Source organism: Aythya fuligula, chromosome 14, assembly GCF_009819795.1.
Source record: "Aythya fuligula isolate bAytFul2 chromosome 14, bAytFul2.pri, whole genome shotgun sequence".
NCBI classification, from domain to species: domain Eukaryota; kingdom Metazoa; phylum Chordata; class Aves; order Anseriformes; family Anatidae; genus Aythya; species Aythya fuligula.
In genome coordinates, this window is record NC_045572.1 from 5587907 (window position 1) to 5607939 (window position 20033).

Consider the following 20033-nt stretch of genomic DNA (forward strand, 5'->3'; position numbering starts at 1 on the left):
TCTCTCTCTTTTTTTTTTTTTTTTTTTTTTTTTTTTCCTTATGCAGATGCAGTCCTCACTCTTCTGTACAAGTAATCTCCTGCTGCTGCAGATGATAAGGAAGTTGCTATGTGAATAATAGATTCCGGGTGAAACATCAGGAAATGTTTTGGTGTGAACTGTGCGCTATGTGGACGTCTACTTTTGTAGAGAAGTGGATTACAGAACTTGTGTGTGGCTAATTTGCTATTGTAGGATAGGTTGAGGAAGGATCTTTCATAATATAGTGCTTAGTTTCTGCTAAAGAAGTAAAGACTACAGGTTTTAGAACTCGTAGTTCTTTTAGCTCAGACTTCCACAGGTATGAATGAGACTTGAATGTTTGAAAGCTTTCTGGACTGAACCCAGGCTGGCTGCTATGAGGATTTACACCAACCAGTTCTGAGGAAGAACTGAAAGGGAAAGTTGCTTGTTAAAATAATTTGCTACTTAAAGTACAGCGTGTAGTATTCAATTCAAGTTTATTTAAAATAGTTCAAACCAATGTCTCAGAGAGGTTACTAGAAGAAAAGAAAGAAAAGTTTAGAATGGTAACTTTTTAAAAGCAGCTTTATTACAGAAGATACGTGCACTGAGCAGCTGAGTCTGTAGCCATGTGAGGAAGGAAGTACCAAAACCACACTGCTTTCTGAGTTGTGGGAGTGGATGATAAGACAGGATAAGGCAACAGTACTTGCAGAAAATGTTACTCAGACTTCTCTTTCTCTTTTTACCTCCTCCAACAGGCACTTAGCTTAAAACTGGCAGGAAGTTTAAAAAAAATTAAATAAAATTTAAATAAATAAATAAATAACAGTACTCCGAAAAAGGCTTTTGTTTGTATAGTGTAGATGTTGTTGCCCTGAGCAGAAACCATCCTACCTATATTAAGACGGTGACTTAGGACAGATGAGACAGAAGGAGGGCAAAGTCCTCTGAGACCAGGAAGTTGCATGTACCGAACACTCTCAAGAGTGTAGCTTGTGATTAAGTCTTTGTTTTGGCCTTTGAGTGAAGTGTGTTGGGCAGATACAGCACTATTATGTTGGCTTCCAAACAGACTGAGTGCCAGTTAACTTGCAAACCGTTCAACTGCCTTTAGTGTCCTGCCCGAGAGAGCGTGTGCACAAACATTCACCTCTACTCTAGGTGTACCAGGTGTACCTTTTTAAAAGAGTATTGTGTAGATTTCTTAATGTTTAGGATTGCAACTTTTACTCTCCTGAAAGCAGTGTAACCTTCAGACTGCGCCATACTTGTAGGCTCTGAATATGTCTCATTCAGAACTCCACACACTTACCATGTTTGCACTGGCAGATGCAAATACATGCTTTAGTGCAGTGGTGCTCTTTTTTGTTACTGGACATTTCCACAAGTACTACAGGATATGTCATAAGCTTTCTGACCAAGGCTGAAAAATCTCCAATCCCAGGTTTGTCATCAGCCTGCCACTGTGAATAGCCAAATGGACCAATAGCCTGCATGAATACCTTGACTTACTGAAAATTTGTAAGTGTTTTGTCTCAAGGTAGTAAACAATAAGAGTGACAAAGATTAACTTCAGTATATAGATCATGGTTCAGGTATTGAACAACCACCAACATTACTTTGAGTGAGATCTTTGCTTTTCCTTGCTTATTAATTGTGATCACATCAAGTAAGGCATGTTCTGTCTCTAAAATATCAGGCTCAAATATCGGTCAAGAGTCATATTTGTTATCCAAAACTATAAACTTAATGACCTTCTGTGACTGCCAATAGTGATAGTAAGCAATAAGAAAGCTCCATGTGTCCCTTAAGTTGTATATTGGCCCTTTGTTTCATTAGATTTATTATCAAAATGTTGATTACACCCTCATAATTAGGTCTGAGTTTCACTTAGTGTCTGAGTTTCATTTATTGCTTAAGACAGCTAGTCAATGTCTGCTCCATGTGAAATATATCCCTTTCCTGTTTTACTAGTGTACCACTTACTCTTTCAGGATGCAATGTGTTGTTTGTGAAGCTTCAGGTGTTCATAGCGCTATTAAAATTAAGTTAAATGGGTCTTTTGTAAAATGTAGAAAGTACAAGAGTAGTATGAATGAGCTCGAGAAGAAACAACACTACAGTTTACAAAAATGCCAACTGTTAATCATACTGTATATTTGAAGAAAATGGGTTGCAAATGAGCTGAGATGCTAATAACCTAAGTAATTGTTAGGTTAATTGCTGTGCTATTTCTTATTTAGGATGACAGCTACGTTCATGATAACCCAATTCCTAAAGCTAATGATCGTGTCATGATTATTTATTTCAGATTCTGAGTGGGAAAAGGGAGAGAAAAGTATGTTAGGTGTTCTTACCAGTAAGTTACTTGGCCCAGATTTTGCTGCTGCTTAAATGTTCGCAGCAGTGTGGCAGCTTTGGGGATAATGGATGGACATACCCTGGGGCATAGATTTCCACTAAATCTGTTCTGTGGAGAACTGAAATAGGGAAAATCCTCTGTGGTCTGGAACCTGCAAACTGGGTTCTACCATGTGTAATCATGCACTATCAGGTCTTTAAGGATAGTTCATCAGTGCTATTGCATATCTGCGTAGATCCCCTGAATAGATATACATAGGTCTTTTGATAGAATAGCAACTACTCCTAAACAGTTATGATATGGCCTGTATTCATAGAATCATAGAATAGAATCACAGAATATCCTGAGTTGGAAGGGACCCACAAGGATCATCGTGTCCAACTCCTGGCACAGCACAGGTCTACCCAAAATTTCAGACCACGTGCCTAAGTGCACAGTCCAAACGCTTCTTAAACTCTGACAGGCTTGGTGCAGTGACTACTTCACTGGGGAGCCTGTTCCAGTGTGTGACCACCCTCTCGGTGAAGAACCTCTTCCTGATATCCAACCTGAACCTCCCCTATCGCAGCTTGACACCGTTCCCTCGGGTCCTATCACTGGTCACTAAAGAGAATAGATTGGTGCCTACCACTCCGCTCCCCCTCATGAGGAAACTGTAGACCACAGTGAGGTCTCCCCTCAGCCTCCTCTTTTCCAGGCTGAACAAACCAAGCGACCTCAGCCGCTCCTCATGCGTCTTCCCCTCTAGGCTTTCTTAAAAGGTTTTTGTGTTTTTATTTTGTTTGTTTGTTTTTGGTTACCAAGCAATTTAAAGCTGATATTCTGCATCTTAAAATAGAAACATATATATTCAAATAGAAATAGTCTGGGGTGACATTTTCTACTGAGCTAGAGTTCAAGCACTACTTTCTTATTAACTTTTTTTTTTTTTAATTAAAATAATTTGCATACAGAATATGTCTTATGATAGCCTTAAGGATGATGGTATAGTTTTGTACAAAGATTTACAAAATCGAGATTAAATACTGAGTATGATTAAAAAAAAAAAAAAAAAAAAGTCAACTGAATCTTAAAACTGAATTACTGTTATAAATAAGCAATTAGCTATAGAAAAGTTACCAGACAGCCTTTAATTTCTCTTGTATCACCTGCTCTGGAAGGGACATGTAGAAAACCATAAGCTTTTCTTAAAATCAGTTCAAAGCATTTATCAGGTACCTAAAAATTTATAATCCTAACATGACTTTGGGTTAAATCATTTCAGGTACAATCAAGGTCACTTGGATGCTGTAACTGGCTACTTCGTATCTGAATATGTGGTTTCTGATTTGTTTATATTAATTCTTAAAACTGAACATCAAGTTAATAGAATGGTTAATTATTTAAAACAGAACAACAAAAACAACACGTTTATCACCCTTTTGTCTGTACACCACTGTTACAAATATTATCAATATACAGTGTCACTGTTTATTCTATTTCTTTGCATGAGATTTTTCAAATGTTTATGCAATTACAGTATCAAACTGATCATATGAGATCTTCATTATGGCTCCACCTCATCAAGCTACTTGAAGCAGACACCTGAAGATCAGCATGTGTCCAAGTGCTGCCTTTTGAACTGGAGCCTTAAGCCAGTCCAAGAACCTCCCTTTACTCCCTCTTCCCTATGTCCACTCAGAGCAATTCAATGACAACGTTGAGTTGGGAAGAACCGTGTGGCTTTATCCACCTCCCTCTCCTAAGGGAAAGGGTAAACATAAAATGATGAGTGAAGCTGAACTCTGGCTGTGGACCTAGGGACCTTGTGCCTGAGCTAGACCTTTGGGTCTACTGTGTAAGTGAGAATGAAAGATAGATTTGCACATGAAATCAAAATATACCATTAAGCAAAGTTAATTTTCTGAACTTCAACAGTGTTCAAACAGTGACAGCATCATCATTTTATATATTCTGAATGGGAGTGAAAACTCAATATTTATCAGAAAAGCCACAAATGGAATAATAGTTTCAGATTTGTGTGTTCTGTTTTGTTTTGCTTTGTTTTGTTTTTAGGGCCCAGATACTGCAAGGAACGAAGCACATTTAGGTTTCCAGTTGCATAAAGCTCTGTTTGGCATAACTGGATGCATCATTCAAATGTGAGGACAACTCTAAGTTTTGTCTCTGACAAAATCAGTCTTCAGTTTTAATTTTCCATCCTCCACAAGATTTAATGCCCCAATACACTTAAATAGACACTTGGCATAGTTTCCTTATCCAGGCCAGTCAAGATCACTTTGTGCAGGAGTCTTCAGTATCTCTGGCAGACATACAAAAAGCTTGGTGGTGACCACAGATGAGAATGGGAATCATTACTATGGTAAAAGGACTGTGGAGTTGGTTAAGATCCCTCAAAAAATCCATGTGTGACCTATACAGGGGCAGAGAATCCCATGCAGACTTACTGTCCATTAAAATTTTCTCCCTGCAAAACAATAGCCAGAATAAAACCTGGCTAAACCACCATAATTGTCTGGATGCATCACATACACATGTGCCTGTACATGTATATTTAAATGCATATATATATTTAGCAGAGTTTTAAACAAAGAGTTCAGGCCTTTTAATGGAGAGTTCTAAAGATTTTATGAAGTATTTTAATTTTCAAAATAATATTTACATTTTTTTTGGTATTTAAAAATAAGACAGAAGCCTGTAACGTGACTGCTGAAGTTTAATGTTTAAAATAACAATTCTTTAAATAATAAGAAAAAATAGTGGAGGAGTTTATTAGTTTCTGAAAATGGCCCATCATACTTTGTTTGTAATGACAATTGTTATCTACCTAGACACTGAAAGATTCCTCTAAACGTCACAGAATCATCCCCAGGTAATAGCACAGTTACATTCAGAACTTGATCAGTAGAGTTGATCACATGTATCTATTTTGTAAAACCACATACTCAGCTCAGGAGGTCTGCATCAATATATGCTGTGGTTTGCAAACCTTGTACAGTTGCAAGTGCTGTTGTATTCTCAGTACATGTAGGTCAGCATAACACTGGTAAAGTTACCGGAGATCGATCTCTCTTTTATACGTGCTGTTTATTTATACCTCTGGCCCAAGCTGTAAGTTCAACTCTTGCTATTTATATTGAGACATTTCTGCAGAATTTGCTTGGATTTCAGCACTGCCATTAAGTAGATCAGGTTCTGGAATTAAAATATGCTCATTTGCATTTCAGGTTGTATAAAAACTTTTCCTACTAGATGATTTTTCCATTATGGTTTAAATGTAAGGAGTGAATGTTGTCTAGAAGTCAATAGGAAGCACTTTCCATTTTGGTGAGAATAATAAGGAGGTTCTGAAGTAATTAAATTAATGTTCTGAAGTACTGAAATGAATTAAAAGAAATAACCAGATCTTCTACACATCAATTTTATTTGTTTATTTGTTTGTTTCTTTCTTTCAAATTACAACCATTTCTTTTCCCTGTTGAAGCTCTAAATTCTTGTTTTAAACAGTGGCATACATGGAGAATCGCATATCAAATTATCCTTTCTCCATGTATATTCACAATGTTCTAGTGAATTGTTTCTCTGTTGGTAAGTGTGGAAAAAGCTGAGAACAAGTGTGTTCAGATTTATTACTTTACTTATTTATTCATTTTTTCAGGTTGTGAACTGAGCTTCACTGCTCTTCTAAAGCTCTTGGTTTCAGGTTCTCTTCTTGTTGAGAAACCCAAAAGATCTGACTAGAAAGGCTGTTGGCTTTCTGCTAGAGTGTTACATAGTATGAGGACTGTGAAAATAGAATTTGCGGAGCACTTTTGATATATCAGTGATTAGAAAAGGAGCTATGAGCAACTCCATATTATTAAAATTTGACTATTCATCCATGACATTAAAATATCTCACGTCCTTGTAAGACATGCATTGACCACTTTAGACTTATGAATTTGAAAGGAGATCACCAAAAGTTGTCGAAATTAGAAGCTATAACAAGGAGAACACAAGGATATTTTGTCAAAGGACTGTGAAAGAGGGGGAAATTATCAGGGAATTACATGCAACGTATTTTACAGTATAGTGATGGGAGTTTTCCCACAGACAATCTGGTTTAACTCTGTTCCCTCAGTCTCACCAGCCATAGTTAAATATTGCTGAGTTGACAGTTAGTTCAGAAATGCCAAAACATCTGGGCATCTTTTTTATAACATCAGGGCTCACTTACTAGCACATCATGCCCCACCAGTCCCTATTATCAGGAAATTAATTCTGTGAAAACATAGATACCGTCTTAAGAAACACATCATGTTGGAGGCTTTCAAGTTCAAGTCCTTGCATATCTGATCTGAACAGAGGTAACTTTTTGCTGTCAGATCTGGCAACCAGATTAACTGTGAGCACATGAATGTGACAGACCACATTGGTTTTCAAATTATTTCAGTATTTTTAGCTTCACCAAAACATTTTACACAAGCTGTCATGCATCAGAAAAAAGTGAAGTAGGCTGTGCCTCCCCTAACAAGATTAAAATATGCAGAGAGGGGAGGGAGTCTGGGAAATAAGCAAAGCACAAATAGCCATTTTGGAACGACTTTGGTTTCTTTTCTCTTTGTTTAGAACACCATGAAGAGCTCCATGTTAGGACGAGCTCATTGTTAGGAACCTTCTAATTTCCAGATTAAATACGTGCTTGAGAACTCACAGCAAAATAATGTCCTTCATCCATCATGAAATACTAAAAGTTAGTATCTCTGTTACTCAGTATTGACTTAACGGGAATATTGTTCTTTAGTAACTTCTATGAAATTATGAAAGCTATTGAGATGAGTTCAAAACTTTTTCAAGGCCTTTTTCAAACTTTTTCAAAAAAAAAAAAAAAAAAAACTTTTTTCAAACTTTTTCAAAACTTTTTTCACATGAGCAAAGGAAAACTATATAACACTAAATTAAATGTTCCAGTCTGATTTATTTTTAATGTCTACCTAAAAGGAAAAAGGATGTGATGAAAAATACTTTAACTCCTCAGATCTTGTGTACATATCTGACTTTTTTATTTTTCTTTGATTAAGAGTCAACAGTTAAGTAGTGAACAGTTAAATCATACTTTCAAGGTAATACTCAAAAAAAAAAAAAAAGATTCTGTGTAACTGCTATCAAAAAAAAAATAATTAATGGATGAGTTCTTTTGAACATCCCACAGACAATTTTTATATTGTTTCATTGCACTTGAGCTATCATGACAACACTCCTTTATTTTTATGTTGGAACATTCTTCTTTTTCTCCTCATACAGTACATTTACAAGGCTCTAACTAATCACTTCAAATCACTTTCCTGATGTTTGCTATGTGTTTTCACTGCACATCAGTTAAGATGGTTTTTAATGTTAAATGGTAGTTTTACTTACGGCACTCTGAGTTTGGGAAATTTCTGAATATCATTTTCAGACATGTTCTGCAAAGGAAACATATGGTATATATCACAAACTTGTCCGCAGAACACCCTGTGACTTAGAGAAGCTAGCATATTCAAAAATGTGGCATGAATTTTCAACTGATATATAAATAAAGTACATAGGAAAGTAATGCAAGATAACAGTCTGCCAACCCAACAGCTCACTATTAAGTTTAAATAAGAAAAGTGAATTCATTTTAATCAAAATTCCCCTCTATATTTTTTCTTAGTTTTGCTGGATATTGTTTTTTATTTTATGTTGCTATCACTTGTATCAAACTAGATAGGAATTTAATAAACACCACATGTATTTGTTTGCACACAAATGACTTCAATAAACTAATTCATCACATATCTAGTAAGAAGTGTTTCTGTATCTAGAATGTTTTAAAGGTAGCTGGAAAAGAAGAAGAAATAAAGATATTCCTAATGAGAAGTAATATCTTAAAACAGTGCTTATCAGATGAGCTGTTCTATTAGGGATCAATCTCAAATTAAGGGGACTGTCCAAAGTTAAAAATCAAGTAATTTGCTTTTCTGATTTGGGTTCTGATCCAGTCCTTTATGGGTGTTCTGTGGTAACATTGACTCACAGGCCAGGTTAAAATCCATCCTTTCTTTGCTTCTGAAAAGAACTGGAACTAAAACATTCCTCAGCATAGCACATTTCAAAGGCTTCAAACACTTGTAGTTTGAAAGCAACATGCAAGTAAACTGACCTTTAGGAAGAACAGTTTCTGATAGCGAAGGCAGACTCCTAACATAGATTCTGATTTTAGGCTCTTTTGCTTCACATCTTTTTAGTATAGCTAAAATATGTTGAAATAATACAGAGAAATTTAAGTGACTTCATAAGCTAGACATTGAATTTCTTCATGTCTGCATGGTAAAATCAGACAAAATTGTGCATGATTGCAAAATTTGAGGGTAAAACTCTACATTTTAAAATTGAGCATGATTTGCTAGAGTAAATGAGAACTTTGAGCTATGAAGCTATCTGTAACATCACAGTGTATATAAAGTCACATGCTGTAGTGGAGATAAAATCACATCGTAGTGGAGACGTAGCTGGAGGACTGCTTGGAATTAAGAGCAGCCTTAACAGCCTAACAAAGCTCACATACATTTACTTTTTATCAAGTCTTTCTAAAAACTGTGGGGTGGTGGAGGGCATTCATCCTTCTGCTGTAATGAAGCAATTAGATTGCAGGTTACTCCTGACCTGAACTGAGATGTGCCAAGTGCTGCCAGCTTTACTGATGCTCCTGCAGAGAGAGTTAGCCCCTCTCTTCTTTCATCATGTTGTGCCACTCCAAGTGTAGGACAGATCAGTGCGCTATGAAAATTTTTGAGGAAGTGTTTTGCTTAATTAATGAAAAGCTTTGCAAACCCTCTTTGGAACATAGATGATAGACTGCTTCTTTCTCTCTTTCTTACTGGCGGCAATAAGTGGTTTCTAATTACACATTGGTTTACAATGCTATCTGCACTTCACAGGACACAACAAATCCTAGCTGTGCTTTCCAGAACTATTTTGCCTCTGGGTGTATTCACAGGAGTAAAACACAGGAAAAATGTACTCCCTTTATGGAAATGTCCTGCAGGATTTACTGAAGCATCTTCATTTTTCTGAAGACTTTTTAAGTTTCTCTCTGGAACTCTTTTCTGGCAATAAACCTGACAAATGTTGTGGGGTAAAAATCTCATAAAGGGCCACGTTGCCCTTCTAAATCTTAGAGAATTTTATTAAAGTGAGTTATGTGGAATCCCTGTGGTTTTATTCCTACTACATCTCAACTGGAATTTTCTTGTGGTAACCAGTAGATACTTAATAGAAAAACACCCCTTGAATCTACGAGGAGCTTCTGAAGAAATGCTGCAGTCTGAGCTATTTACTTACAGAAGCACCTTGGAAATAATACATCATTACAAAAACTACTTTAGGAACTGCACAATTCTTGTTATTTTTGACTCAAACTTCCAGTATTTCAGAATGTTTCTTGAGCAAGAACTCCCTTTCCAGTGCTTGAGCTAAGGAGAATCTCTTAGGGGTTGGTAGAATAAATCCTTTGCCATACATCTGAATAATTCTGACTCCACCCAGTAGGAGGGAGGTGTAATATCCTGTTCCTACAAGAGGTGTTTGACATTTTTTATGTTGTATTTCAATGCAGTGTCAGAAAGGTCGATACGTTAGTACAAGAAAATAAAAAATAAGAAGGTTTTAAAATAAATCTACATTGATTTCTTCACTATGACTACAGGTGATCAAAATGCCTACCTTTGGGAAAAATAGAATAAATAATATTTGGAAATAAAATAGAAATGAAGGAATGATAAAAAGCTGTTACACGTCTTCATGGATGTGTATTTAAGACCAGAAAAACAACAGCTATGTAAGTGGGAGTTGTCAGCTTTTCTAATGTTGGGCCAAGTCATTGGTACGGCCTGGACCAATGCTGATATAGACCCAGTGGGACTTTGCTTATTAGTTTTGACACTCTTATAGTTCATTGATTATCCATATTGCTGCAGGAAAAAAAAGAAGAAAAAGAAAAAAAATCTTGACTGTAGAGTCCACATCTTTAGTAGGAAAAGACAGTTAATACTTGTGAGTTTTCTGTAGTTAGTATTTGAAAACAAGCATTTCCTATAAAGGAAGAGATGAATTCAAGACAAGATTGTGGCTTTATAACTTTCTTGTCTGTTTAAAATATGCTAAAGTACTTGCGTATTAAACAACGTGTTTGGGTTCCCAATGTTCCATATTTAATACAAAATGTCTGGCTGATTTTACCAAAGGTGTCTACTTCTCATATTTACACCTAAGCAAGCTAATTGTCAGTGCAAAGTAAGGAGGAGTCCCAACAATCATTTTATTCAAGGAATTTTACAACTCTACTTACCAAAAACCTTTGTCCACTTATGCTGTGCTTTCTCACAACTTTCTCACAGTCCTTATACTTTAACTGTCAATAAAAAGAAGATGATTATTGCACCCTTAATTATAAGAATGGATTAAGGTACTTAGACATACAAATAGCTTTGAACAGATGCTTCAAGTTACCCTTTTGTATGCTACAGCCTATTATGTCTTGTCTGCCCTAGAAATCCCAGTAGCTAACAGTATACTTTTTACTCTTTATCAGTATAAAGCCATTAAAAAAAATCTGCAGCTCATGATCCTGCTTAGATTTAATTATTTTTTTTCAAAACTGTACTGTACTGTACAAATGGCTCATTTTCTTCTGTAACTACTGTGGTTTTTTTGTTTTGTTTTGTTTTGTTTTGGACAAAGATCATTCAGTGGACTTGAGTATTTTCATTCCTTTAGGAATAGTCAGTTCCTCACATTGAAAAGCCACCTTGCAGTTTCCTGGTCCAAAGAAATATTTGGAAAATGCATAACAGTGGTACTGGCTAGGATGAACAGTTGTGGGGAAAAAAAAAAAAAAAAAAAAAAAAAAACGGAAATGAAAAACTGTTGTGAAAAACACCAAAGCCTTAATATCTTGGAATCATGAAGCCCTGATCCCAGTCCCAGTCCCCATTATTGAAAAGCTGCTTCTTGTGGATTAAAACATTGCTTGTTAATCGTGCAAATTACCCATAATATTTGGAAAGCTTTTCTATGATATTATGTTTTATAGTAGCATCTGGGGCAAGGACATGCATTTCAGAAGCTGATCACATACCCAAGAAAGCTCCTGATAACTAAGGATAAATAAGGATTATATATAAGATAAATAACCCCCTCCAGTAAACTGAGGGACACGAGGTGAGGGACAGGGGGATGGACATTATTAATAAGACATGATTCTTAAATATTTCCAGTGAAGGCCTTAAGTTGTTTTTGTTTGTTTTTGTTTGGTTTTTTTTTTTGTTGTTTTTGTTTTTGTTTTTGTTTTAACAAAAAGTTTGCATGCAGTAGAGAGCAACTGCTACACTTGGTAGTACAATTCAGTGTGCTTGAAGCCTAATCTCTTTTTCTTAAAATAACTGATGAAAGACATCATTTAGCTGTTAAATATAACCCCCAGGATATTCCAAATTTGAACGTCTTTGCTTTTGCTCAAAAAAAAAAAAAAAAAGTATTTAGAAATTATTTGAAGTTTTGTTTCTTTACTGTTCCCTTCCTAATTTGAATGCACGATTTACATTAACATCTGCTCTAAGTTAACACATCTAGAATCATAAATTAGATGTTATTACCATTAAGGATGAAAAATTCTTATTTGACAGAAACTGAGGCCTTCATACCAGGAATACATTGTAGTATTGATACGTAAATCACTGACTTGTGCTGGCTAGCTTTTGCTAATACAAACATGTAAGCTGACAATGAATTGGCTAAAATTTTAGCATTGCCCTATGTCATGACCAATCACTTCAGGTGAGAGAAATTTGAATGTGATTGTCACCTTTGAAAACCATCCCTCAATTATCTCAGATTAATTAGAAAAAAATTGCTTATTCCTCTTGGACTTGAACTTGGACTTTAACACAAGGCTGCAAACCAAGTATATTTGGATGAAAATAAAGCATTCCTAACATTAGATCCTTCAATTATATGTGTAAGGGAAGTTGTTTGGGTTAATTTCGGGAGAAGGATCTGGTCACTTATAGCAGTAGCCCAGAGCTAGCTGACACCACTGTCTGACACAGACTTGCTCGACAAATTTAAGCAGCTCTATTTGCCCTGACTCACCTCTCCAAAAGCAGAATGCCAACGTTATCTCTGTCCTGGGTCGGGGGGGGAGGAGGGACACAACACACAACCGGATCAGTAGAGGGGAGGTACTCAGAAATTATCAGCTCTTTCAGGAAGCCATTTCCCTTGTTGAGTCTCTTGGAAATGGTGTCCCAAACCACCACGCACCAGTGTCATAATCTTTTTCTTACTTGTCTGAAGCTGACTATTGATAATGATCGCATCTGCTCGTCTCCAATTCTGTTTCACTTGACTGTGCCACCAAGCCCTGCACCCTAGCAGTAGAGGTTTGCAGGTAGTTGGCAGTTTCACTTCTCTGGAGATTTTGTAGACATGGACTTTGCTTTTGATCTGCTTGTCTTTATTAGCTAGTTTTGCAATCTAGTTTCAAACTTGCCTCAACTCCTCAAAAAAAAAAAAAAAAAAAAAAAAAAAAACATGAAAAGTTCTGAAACAAAGAATGATTTCAAAATCAAGCCCCAAACTGCTCCAGCTTTTTACAAGACTGGTCTGACAGAACACTTGAAAATGAACCAGGTATGCTCCTATAGCTTGAAAATGTTCCCAAGGTTGAACATTTTCAAGCTATGTTTCCTACTGCTTGAAATTTTTCCATTTGCTCGATCTGAATGTTACATTATCTCAGGTGAACTGAAAAATGAGGAATTTGCAGAGAAAACATAGAAATGAAATTTCATTAAAAATGACTCAGTTACACATTCTTGGGCAATTATAAACGTGTCAGCATCGCTGTGCAGAGGTTATACATCATCAGGGAATTGCTGTAACGCCTTGCAAACTATTTCATCAGTGAGGAAAATTCTCCACATTGTAAAATGAAGTTTATAGATGGTCACCAGTGAAAGAGATTTCAAAATAAACAGTAGTTCCTAGCTAGTCACACAAAATAACTTTGGAAAAAGTAATAGTGACAGGACGAAAGGGATGTCTAATAATCTTGAGCCAAGAGCTTTGTCCAGGAAGTTTTAGAGCAGGGAAGGCAAAAGGTTTTTCAACAGAGCCTAAAAAAATTAGGAGCATATTTATCTACTACTGTTATATTCCTGGATGGGTTCTCTTGAACGCCTTGATCAGCAAAGACATTCAGAAGATCATTTGAAAACAATGATGAATTTGAAAAAAATCTCGTTTCTGAAAAATCAGTGAAGACAACCTAGGAAGCTTGTAGTTTTTATACAATACTGTTTTTCACTGCTCTTAGTAGATGTTATATCAGCAATTGTTGTAGTAAAGTGTATGTTATCACTGAAAAGCCACCATTTTCTCTTATACCCAATTTAAAATATACTTTCAAGATTCATCTGCAAGTTTCACCCACTCAGCTTTTTAACTGTCAGTGGTTTTGCTTTTATTTTTGCATCAAGCTTTGCCCAACATAAGCCATGTCAATTTTGAACAAACATTGTCACAGTAGTTTGTTCCCCCATTATACACAGATGAAACACAGTTAAACTTACCGTCTTAAAATATTCTGCTAATTCATCTGGGTTCCACGTGGCCACCTCTGAACGGTAGGGAATGTTTCGTGGATCCATGGTAAATGTGCTCCTCCGGGCAGTTAGAGAATGCTCATGCCAGTGCTATCGATGAAGCAGCCATATATTCCGTGTGGGTGACCACCTCCAGCAAGCCGAGTAAGTCCTTGCCTAATATCCAACTCTTTCCAAGTTCTGTTTTTAATTTTTCTCCTTATTTTTTTTTTTTTTAATTTCAGAACAATGTTGCTAGCACATCCAAGAGAGATACTGCTTCCTCTAGTACAAAATGGTCTCTTCTCAGAAAAGTTGTCAGCTAGACAGCCTTACCACTTCCTTTGTCTGAATATAAATAAGTAAATAAGGAAGCGCAGCAACACGTTGAAAATGCTTTGCCTCCTACATATAAGTAAGCTCCTACAGACCCTATTTGCTTGTAATTGCATACATAAATATTTGCATATTTACACACTCTATACAGTATAAAAATGTTGGCAAAATAGCTGCACAGATCATCACTGCTTCTGTGCAAGCCTAGCCCTGGCAAGACCCCCAAAACAAGGAAATGTTCACTTCTTCAATGTATCTCAGTACCTGAAGTGTTCTGTTGGCTTTGTCTGATTTGTACAACCATAAAAGGTTATTGTTGGAGTTGACCATGAATTGGAAGTGGAATTAGAGTCAGCATTTTTCAGTCCCTCAAATTTGGGATGATTATTTCTAATTGAAACTAAAGATTGGACAAAATTAGATGAAAAATTATTACATTGTCGTCATTTCTCCCTCCAGCTCTGTTTTTCAGCTACCTCTGATGAGTACTTTGTGTCTGAAAAAGAATCCACAAAACCGTAATCACCAGAGGGACATTATATACACTGAATGTGTAGCCAATTCATGTATTATCTATTCAGTAAGTTGGTGAGACTTCACTTAGTAATTCCCAATGTACCTGTTTGTTTGAGGTGGTACTTTTTGTTTGTTTGTTTGTTTAAAAAAAAAGCAGCCTGTCCATTCCCCGTTTTCTTGATGTGGAGCTTCCTACCAATGTTGTGCTGATGTGAATGCTTGGGATCACTATTCACAGCTGCTCCAGTAGACTGGACAAAAGATGGTATTTAGTGAACTTTCTGTATTGGAAAGAATATGTTTATAGTTCTGAAGTTCATAAGCACTGGAAAGGGAAATTTCTCTTTCTAATGAAATTATGACTCCTGCTATTTCTAGTCCTTCTAATATTGCACCCAAAATTTGCAAGTTCATTACATACAGCTTCAAGTCTCTACAGTATTATACTAAGTGCTTTTTTTCGTATGAAATTCATAGTCTGTCTTTAAAGTAGCTTACCTTTTTCAGGACAATTATTTTGGGAAATTATGGAAGCAAGTTATTTAAAATTCTCCACAAGTAAACCACTCTGTTCTGTTGATTCTTACTTTAGTAACTGACCATTATAAATCATCTGAGGCATATGCATACATTGTCACAGAAATATCGTCATCGCTTCATTTTAAATCTAGATCTGGGGAAGAAATAGGATTAAATTAACATGTGACAAAAGATCTGCAAACTAAAAGTAGTTTTGATGGTGTATCTTCAACAGTTGTAAAGATAAGATTAAATAGTATACATCTCAGACTCCGTATCACACACCATGTCTTTTAACAGAGAAACAAGTTTCTTTTACTGCAGAGACAGGAAGAAGACAGTGTTACAATTTCTAACCATTTGTTCTATTACAGCTTTTTGTTATCTTCCATGTGGTTCTGGAATCCAGTTTCCATCCCAAACCCAGCATAATAGCTAATATCAATTATGTTATACCTTATTTGTACTATTATAAAACTAACTAGCCCAGTCAAAATTTATTTCATGTTGTTGAAGAAACACAGCATCATTTATTCCGATGCTGAGAGAAGAGAAAATCAGTTGTCTTTAAGGTCAAACTCCTAGTTTAGAGAGCCACATTTATCTCATCATTGTTATTTGCTCGGATCGCTTGTATGTCGTTGTATGTACATTATGCATGCATATTTCATGCATTTTGCAAAACCCAACTGTACACGTAACTGAGCTTTCTCTTTGTCTAGAACTTCTTTTTGTAACGTGATAAAAACATAGGATGTGGTGGCCATGTCAGGCTTGCTGAGGAAACAACTTTGAATTTTTTGCATTTGAATTTTCAGATATATTGCTAGATTACTGTAACAATTTTAAATTGTATTTCCAGCTTGTATGTATTTGAACATTTCAATGGAAAACGTTGCCCAACTCCCAGATAAGCATGGGTAAGTCATGGCCCCCTATCCCAACCAAGAGCCTGAGAGTTGCTGTTTTAAAGGATGCTCTTAATTGCCTTTCTCTTTGGCCCAGAAATGCAACGTAGCAAATCCCACATTTCACAAAGTGAAATCTTGATCCTGGAAAAAAAATATTTCATTTCTTCACCCTTTCATTTCTTCCTGTATTTACTTTTCTACTATTTCTCCACTTGTTTATTATTTCTCTTTCTCTCTTCAGAGTCACAGCTGTTACCTTTAGAATTGGGACTTTCTAAGAGTGCCCCTGTTGCCTCCATTGTCCTCTGCACAGAGGGAGGCAATTCCAAAACTGGTGGCCACTAAGAGGGGAAACTTAAAGAAAAAGTTGAATGTCCACATTTGTAGAAGTGCACATGCTAGAATCTCTAGTCAGATCTGGGCAGGAGTGCAAGGGAGGATGTCAGGGAAGCAGCCACATCTGATTTTTATAGAGGAAGACAGAATGACTGCAAAGATAGCATAAGGGTTGTTGAGCATATAACCAAGAGGCAAGGCCACAGAGAGCTCCTAGGAAAGTATCTCATGTTTTACAGGCTACATGCAGAAATTTGATTGATAACTAACTACATTTCAGAGGTCACAATCTTCACTGTCTGCTGGAAATGATCACTTTTGAATCTTAGTCATTAAATCTTATATTGCAATCGAAGACAGAAATGAAAACACAATTAAGTGGTAGCAAAAGATACATCTGTTCCATAATTTGTATACTTTGTTGTATGTTTCAGATGGCAATCTTACATGAAATGGATTTTAAGCTCTTAGATTTTCAAATGCTGAGAAACACTGTTGTTACAGCTGTTATCAGGTGCATACCTATTCCATTTTGACCTTTTTTCACTCTTTTTAAAGAATAAGGTCTTTTATAGTTAACGCCTGCGGTGACACAACCTTCACATAAAAAAAATGTGCCTCTTCAAATAAGAGCTGTCAATGGAACACTTCTTTCAGATGTAGCGATAGTCTGGTAACTTACATTTGAAAATGTGAGAATCTAACCATTGCAGGCAGCGCAGGAGGGAAATTTACACTGCCCACATTCTGCTGCCTTCAAAGAGCTTAAATATTTTCCATTTCTCTCATCTCTGGTGGTGTTCTGTCCCACAGCAGCTTGCTTTAAGTGGAATCAAGGGCTTACTTTGAACAGGTTTCAGAATGGTTTATTTTTCTAGAAAAACTCAGTTTACTTGTCAATCTTCCTAGCATCAAGCAAAATAAAATTTTTCATCAAGCAAAATTTCATATGGATTTGGTCCTCATGTTCCCAAAGCAAAGTGGATTTTATAACATTTTGCTTTTGTCCTGCCCAATCTTGATTTTAAAAGTATACTTTCTTAAAAAGAAAAAAAAAAAAAAAGAAAAAAAAAAGAAAGAAAGAAAAAAAAAAAGCTTTTCTGTAAACTACATTCTTTTATCCTAAGAATATTTACCATTGCCAGCCTAAATTTCCTCTTTAACATTGCAAAATCATACACCCAAGCTGTAACATGTAAAAATGCTTTGGTTTTATACCCTTTAAAATTCACCACTGTACATGTATTGCTATATATTCCCTGCTGTCTTAATGATCACCGAGTTTCACTTTTTACTCCTCAAATCTCCTCATCCGTTATTTCCTTAAATATTAGAGTCAAGTTTTAACCTTGAGTTCCCTCTATCTGTGCATTAATAGGAGACCCAACCCAAGTCTTTCCAAATTAACAAAACCCGTTTCTTTTGTAGGAATGGAACGATGAGCCTTCCTCCCCACCTAGTGGTTAAGTCTCAGACCAACACAAAACACGAGTAAGTAGTGACTGCAGTTCTCAAGCACAGTGAACTGCTGACACTGTACAAATGTGATGTTTGCGTTATAAATATGACACCTCAGTGGGGATGGCAGTCTAGGGGCATACTAACCCACCTGCTTGCATCGAAAGTGTAAGGTTTGAATAAAACAATGTCTGAGATTGCCAGTGAATTGTGTTAATTTGAGTAGGTGGAAATTTGCATTCAGGCAATTTAGAAATGCCTGAAATCCTAAAATACAACCACTAGAGTGCAGCTAAACTCTATTCAGAAAACAGAAAGATACATACAAATGCATACTAAGGTACTGGAAGAAAAAAAAAAAAAAAAAAAAAAAAAGTAATTTGAGATATGGCAGCAATAATCTGTGTTTTGTTTCATTTTTTATTTTTTTTTTCCAGGTAAATATTGTGTTCCACTATGTTAGGGTCATAAGTGGCATAATGTATCTAATTTAAAAAAAAAAAAAAAAAAGATGCAGAGGAGAACAACTAACAGACCTTAGGAAATATCTATTGAAAAAAAAAAAAAAAAAAAGATGGAAAAAAAAATAATTTTTTACTTAGTCTGGGAAAGGAAAGTTGGATAAAAGGGGAGGAAAAGGGGGCAAACATAGGGACTTTGGCCAATAGCAATCAGCTGTCCTCATGACCTTTGGACATGAAAGGTTCTGCTAACAAGAAAACCATTTGTAAGCTTGAAAAGTAGGTGTTCTAGATTGAAGAGCTCTCCTGCGCTGTATTTGGACTGTACAATACAATTCATAAACTGCCCAACAACACCAGCTGTACTGGGACTCAGAAGAAAATTAAGTGGGTCAGTAGAATAAATGGAAATGAGTTTAGCAATGTGTCTTTTGGGTACAGACCTGTACCAGCAAACAGACAGGTTTTCTAATTGAAGATGCAGGTTTGACATTGACATTGGAGTTACTTGCCAGCATGCCCCTGCAGAGCTGAAGCAAAGTGGAAGGTGCTGTGACATGAGCAGCAGTGTACAGAAGATGTTGCAGTGGCCACCAGTGGAATGGCGAATGAAAAGTGTCCACCTCAGAAGCTACTCAGAATGGTGGAAAAATGAGTTCCTAAAGCATGCCTTATAGGATGATAGTTTAGTTTTGCCTACTACTGCACTTACACAATTGCTTTTTTTTTTTTTTTTTTTTTAGTTTATGGCTTTGAGAAGAAATTCCAGCAGTGCAAATGCAATGGAAAAGACCTGTACAAACCCCGACAAGGGTTTGTCTGCGGTACTCACATTTGTCTGGGACTGGAAATCTGTATCCAGGGGTTATCCTTAGGTGGCGCCGAAGCCCGAGATATTCACATTCAGCGCTTGTGTAGGAGACTCTTCCATCCTTCCTCCTTTCCTTTCCTTCTTCCTTTTTCTTTTTTTCTTTTTTTTTTTTTTCTTTTTCTTTCTTCTTCGTCTTCTTTCTTTCTTTCTTTCTTTCTTTCTTTCTTTCTTTCTTTCTTTCTTTCTTTCTTTCTTTCTTTCTTTCTTTTTATTACATGCTTGTTTTCAAAAATAGAAAAAACCTTTTCTGTCAACGATGACTGTACAGTATAAAAAAAAATTTTATTTTCTCAAATACTTTTTAAAATATATTTAAATTTATCCAATTATTCTAACAGCTAAATATATGATGATTAACTCGGCCTATTTGGTATTTATATAAGATAAACTATTGACACCAATAGAGATTACTGGCTCCAGACAAGAAGTTATTTTCTTGCCCTAAACAAAACTAACTTTACAGAACATGCAGTTTCCACTGTTTTCAGCTCAGCTCAGCTCAATTTAGTATTGAATCCCAGCCATTGTACCCATCACAAGAAAGGCTTGACAACCCAATTAAGAAGCAAAGAACTGCAGTCAAAGTCAAAATCTGAAGTGAATGTTGCAATT

At 36.1% G+C, this 20033-nt stretch overlaps 1 protein-coding gene across 3 annotated transcripts in view; it reads right to left on the reverse strand.

The window, feature by feature from the left end:
* LCP2 (lymphocyte cytosolic protein 2) overlaps window positions 1–19473 on the reverse strand; it is a 37343-nt gene extending 17870 nt beyond the window's left edge. For 2 of the 3 annotated variants that reach the window (XM_032197253.1, XM_032197251.1), the window contains exons 1-3: window positions 14002–14377; window positions 10719–10781; window positions 7766–7812 (exon numbers count right to left, since the gene is read on the reverse strand). In XM_032197253.1, coding sequence (XP_032053144.1) covers window positions 7766–7812; window positions 10719–10781; window positions 14002–14079 — 188 coding nt within the window. In that variant the 5' untranslated portion in view covers window positions 14080–14377. Of the gene's footprint in view, window positions 1–7765; window positions 7813–10718; window positions 10782–14001; window positions 14378–15363; window positions 15539–19382 lie in introns of those variants that run through there. The other variant, XM_032197252.1, reaches the window with a different exon arrangement.
* Between the last annotated feature and the right edge of the window lie 560 nt (window positions 19474–20033).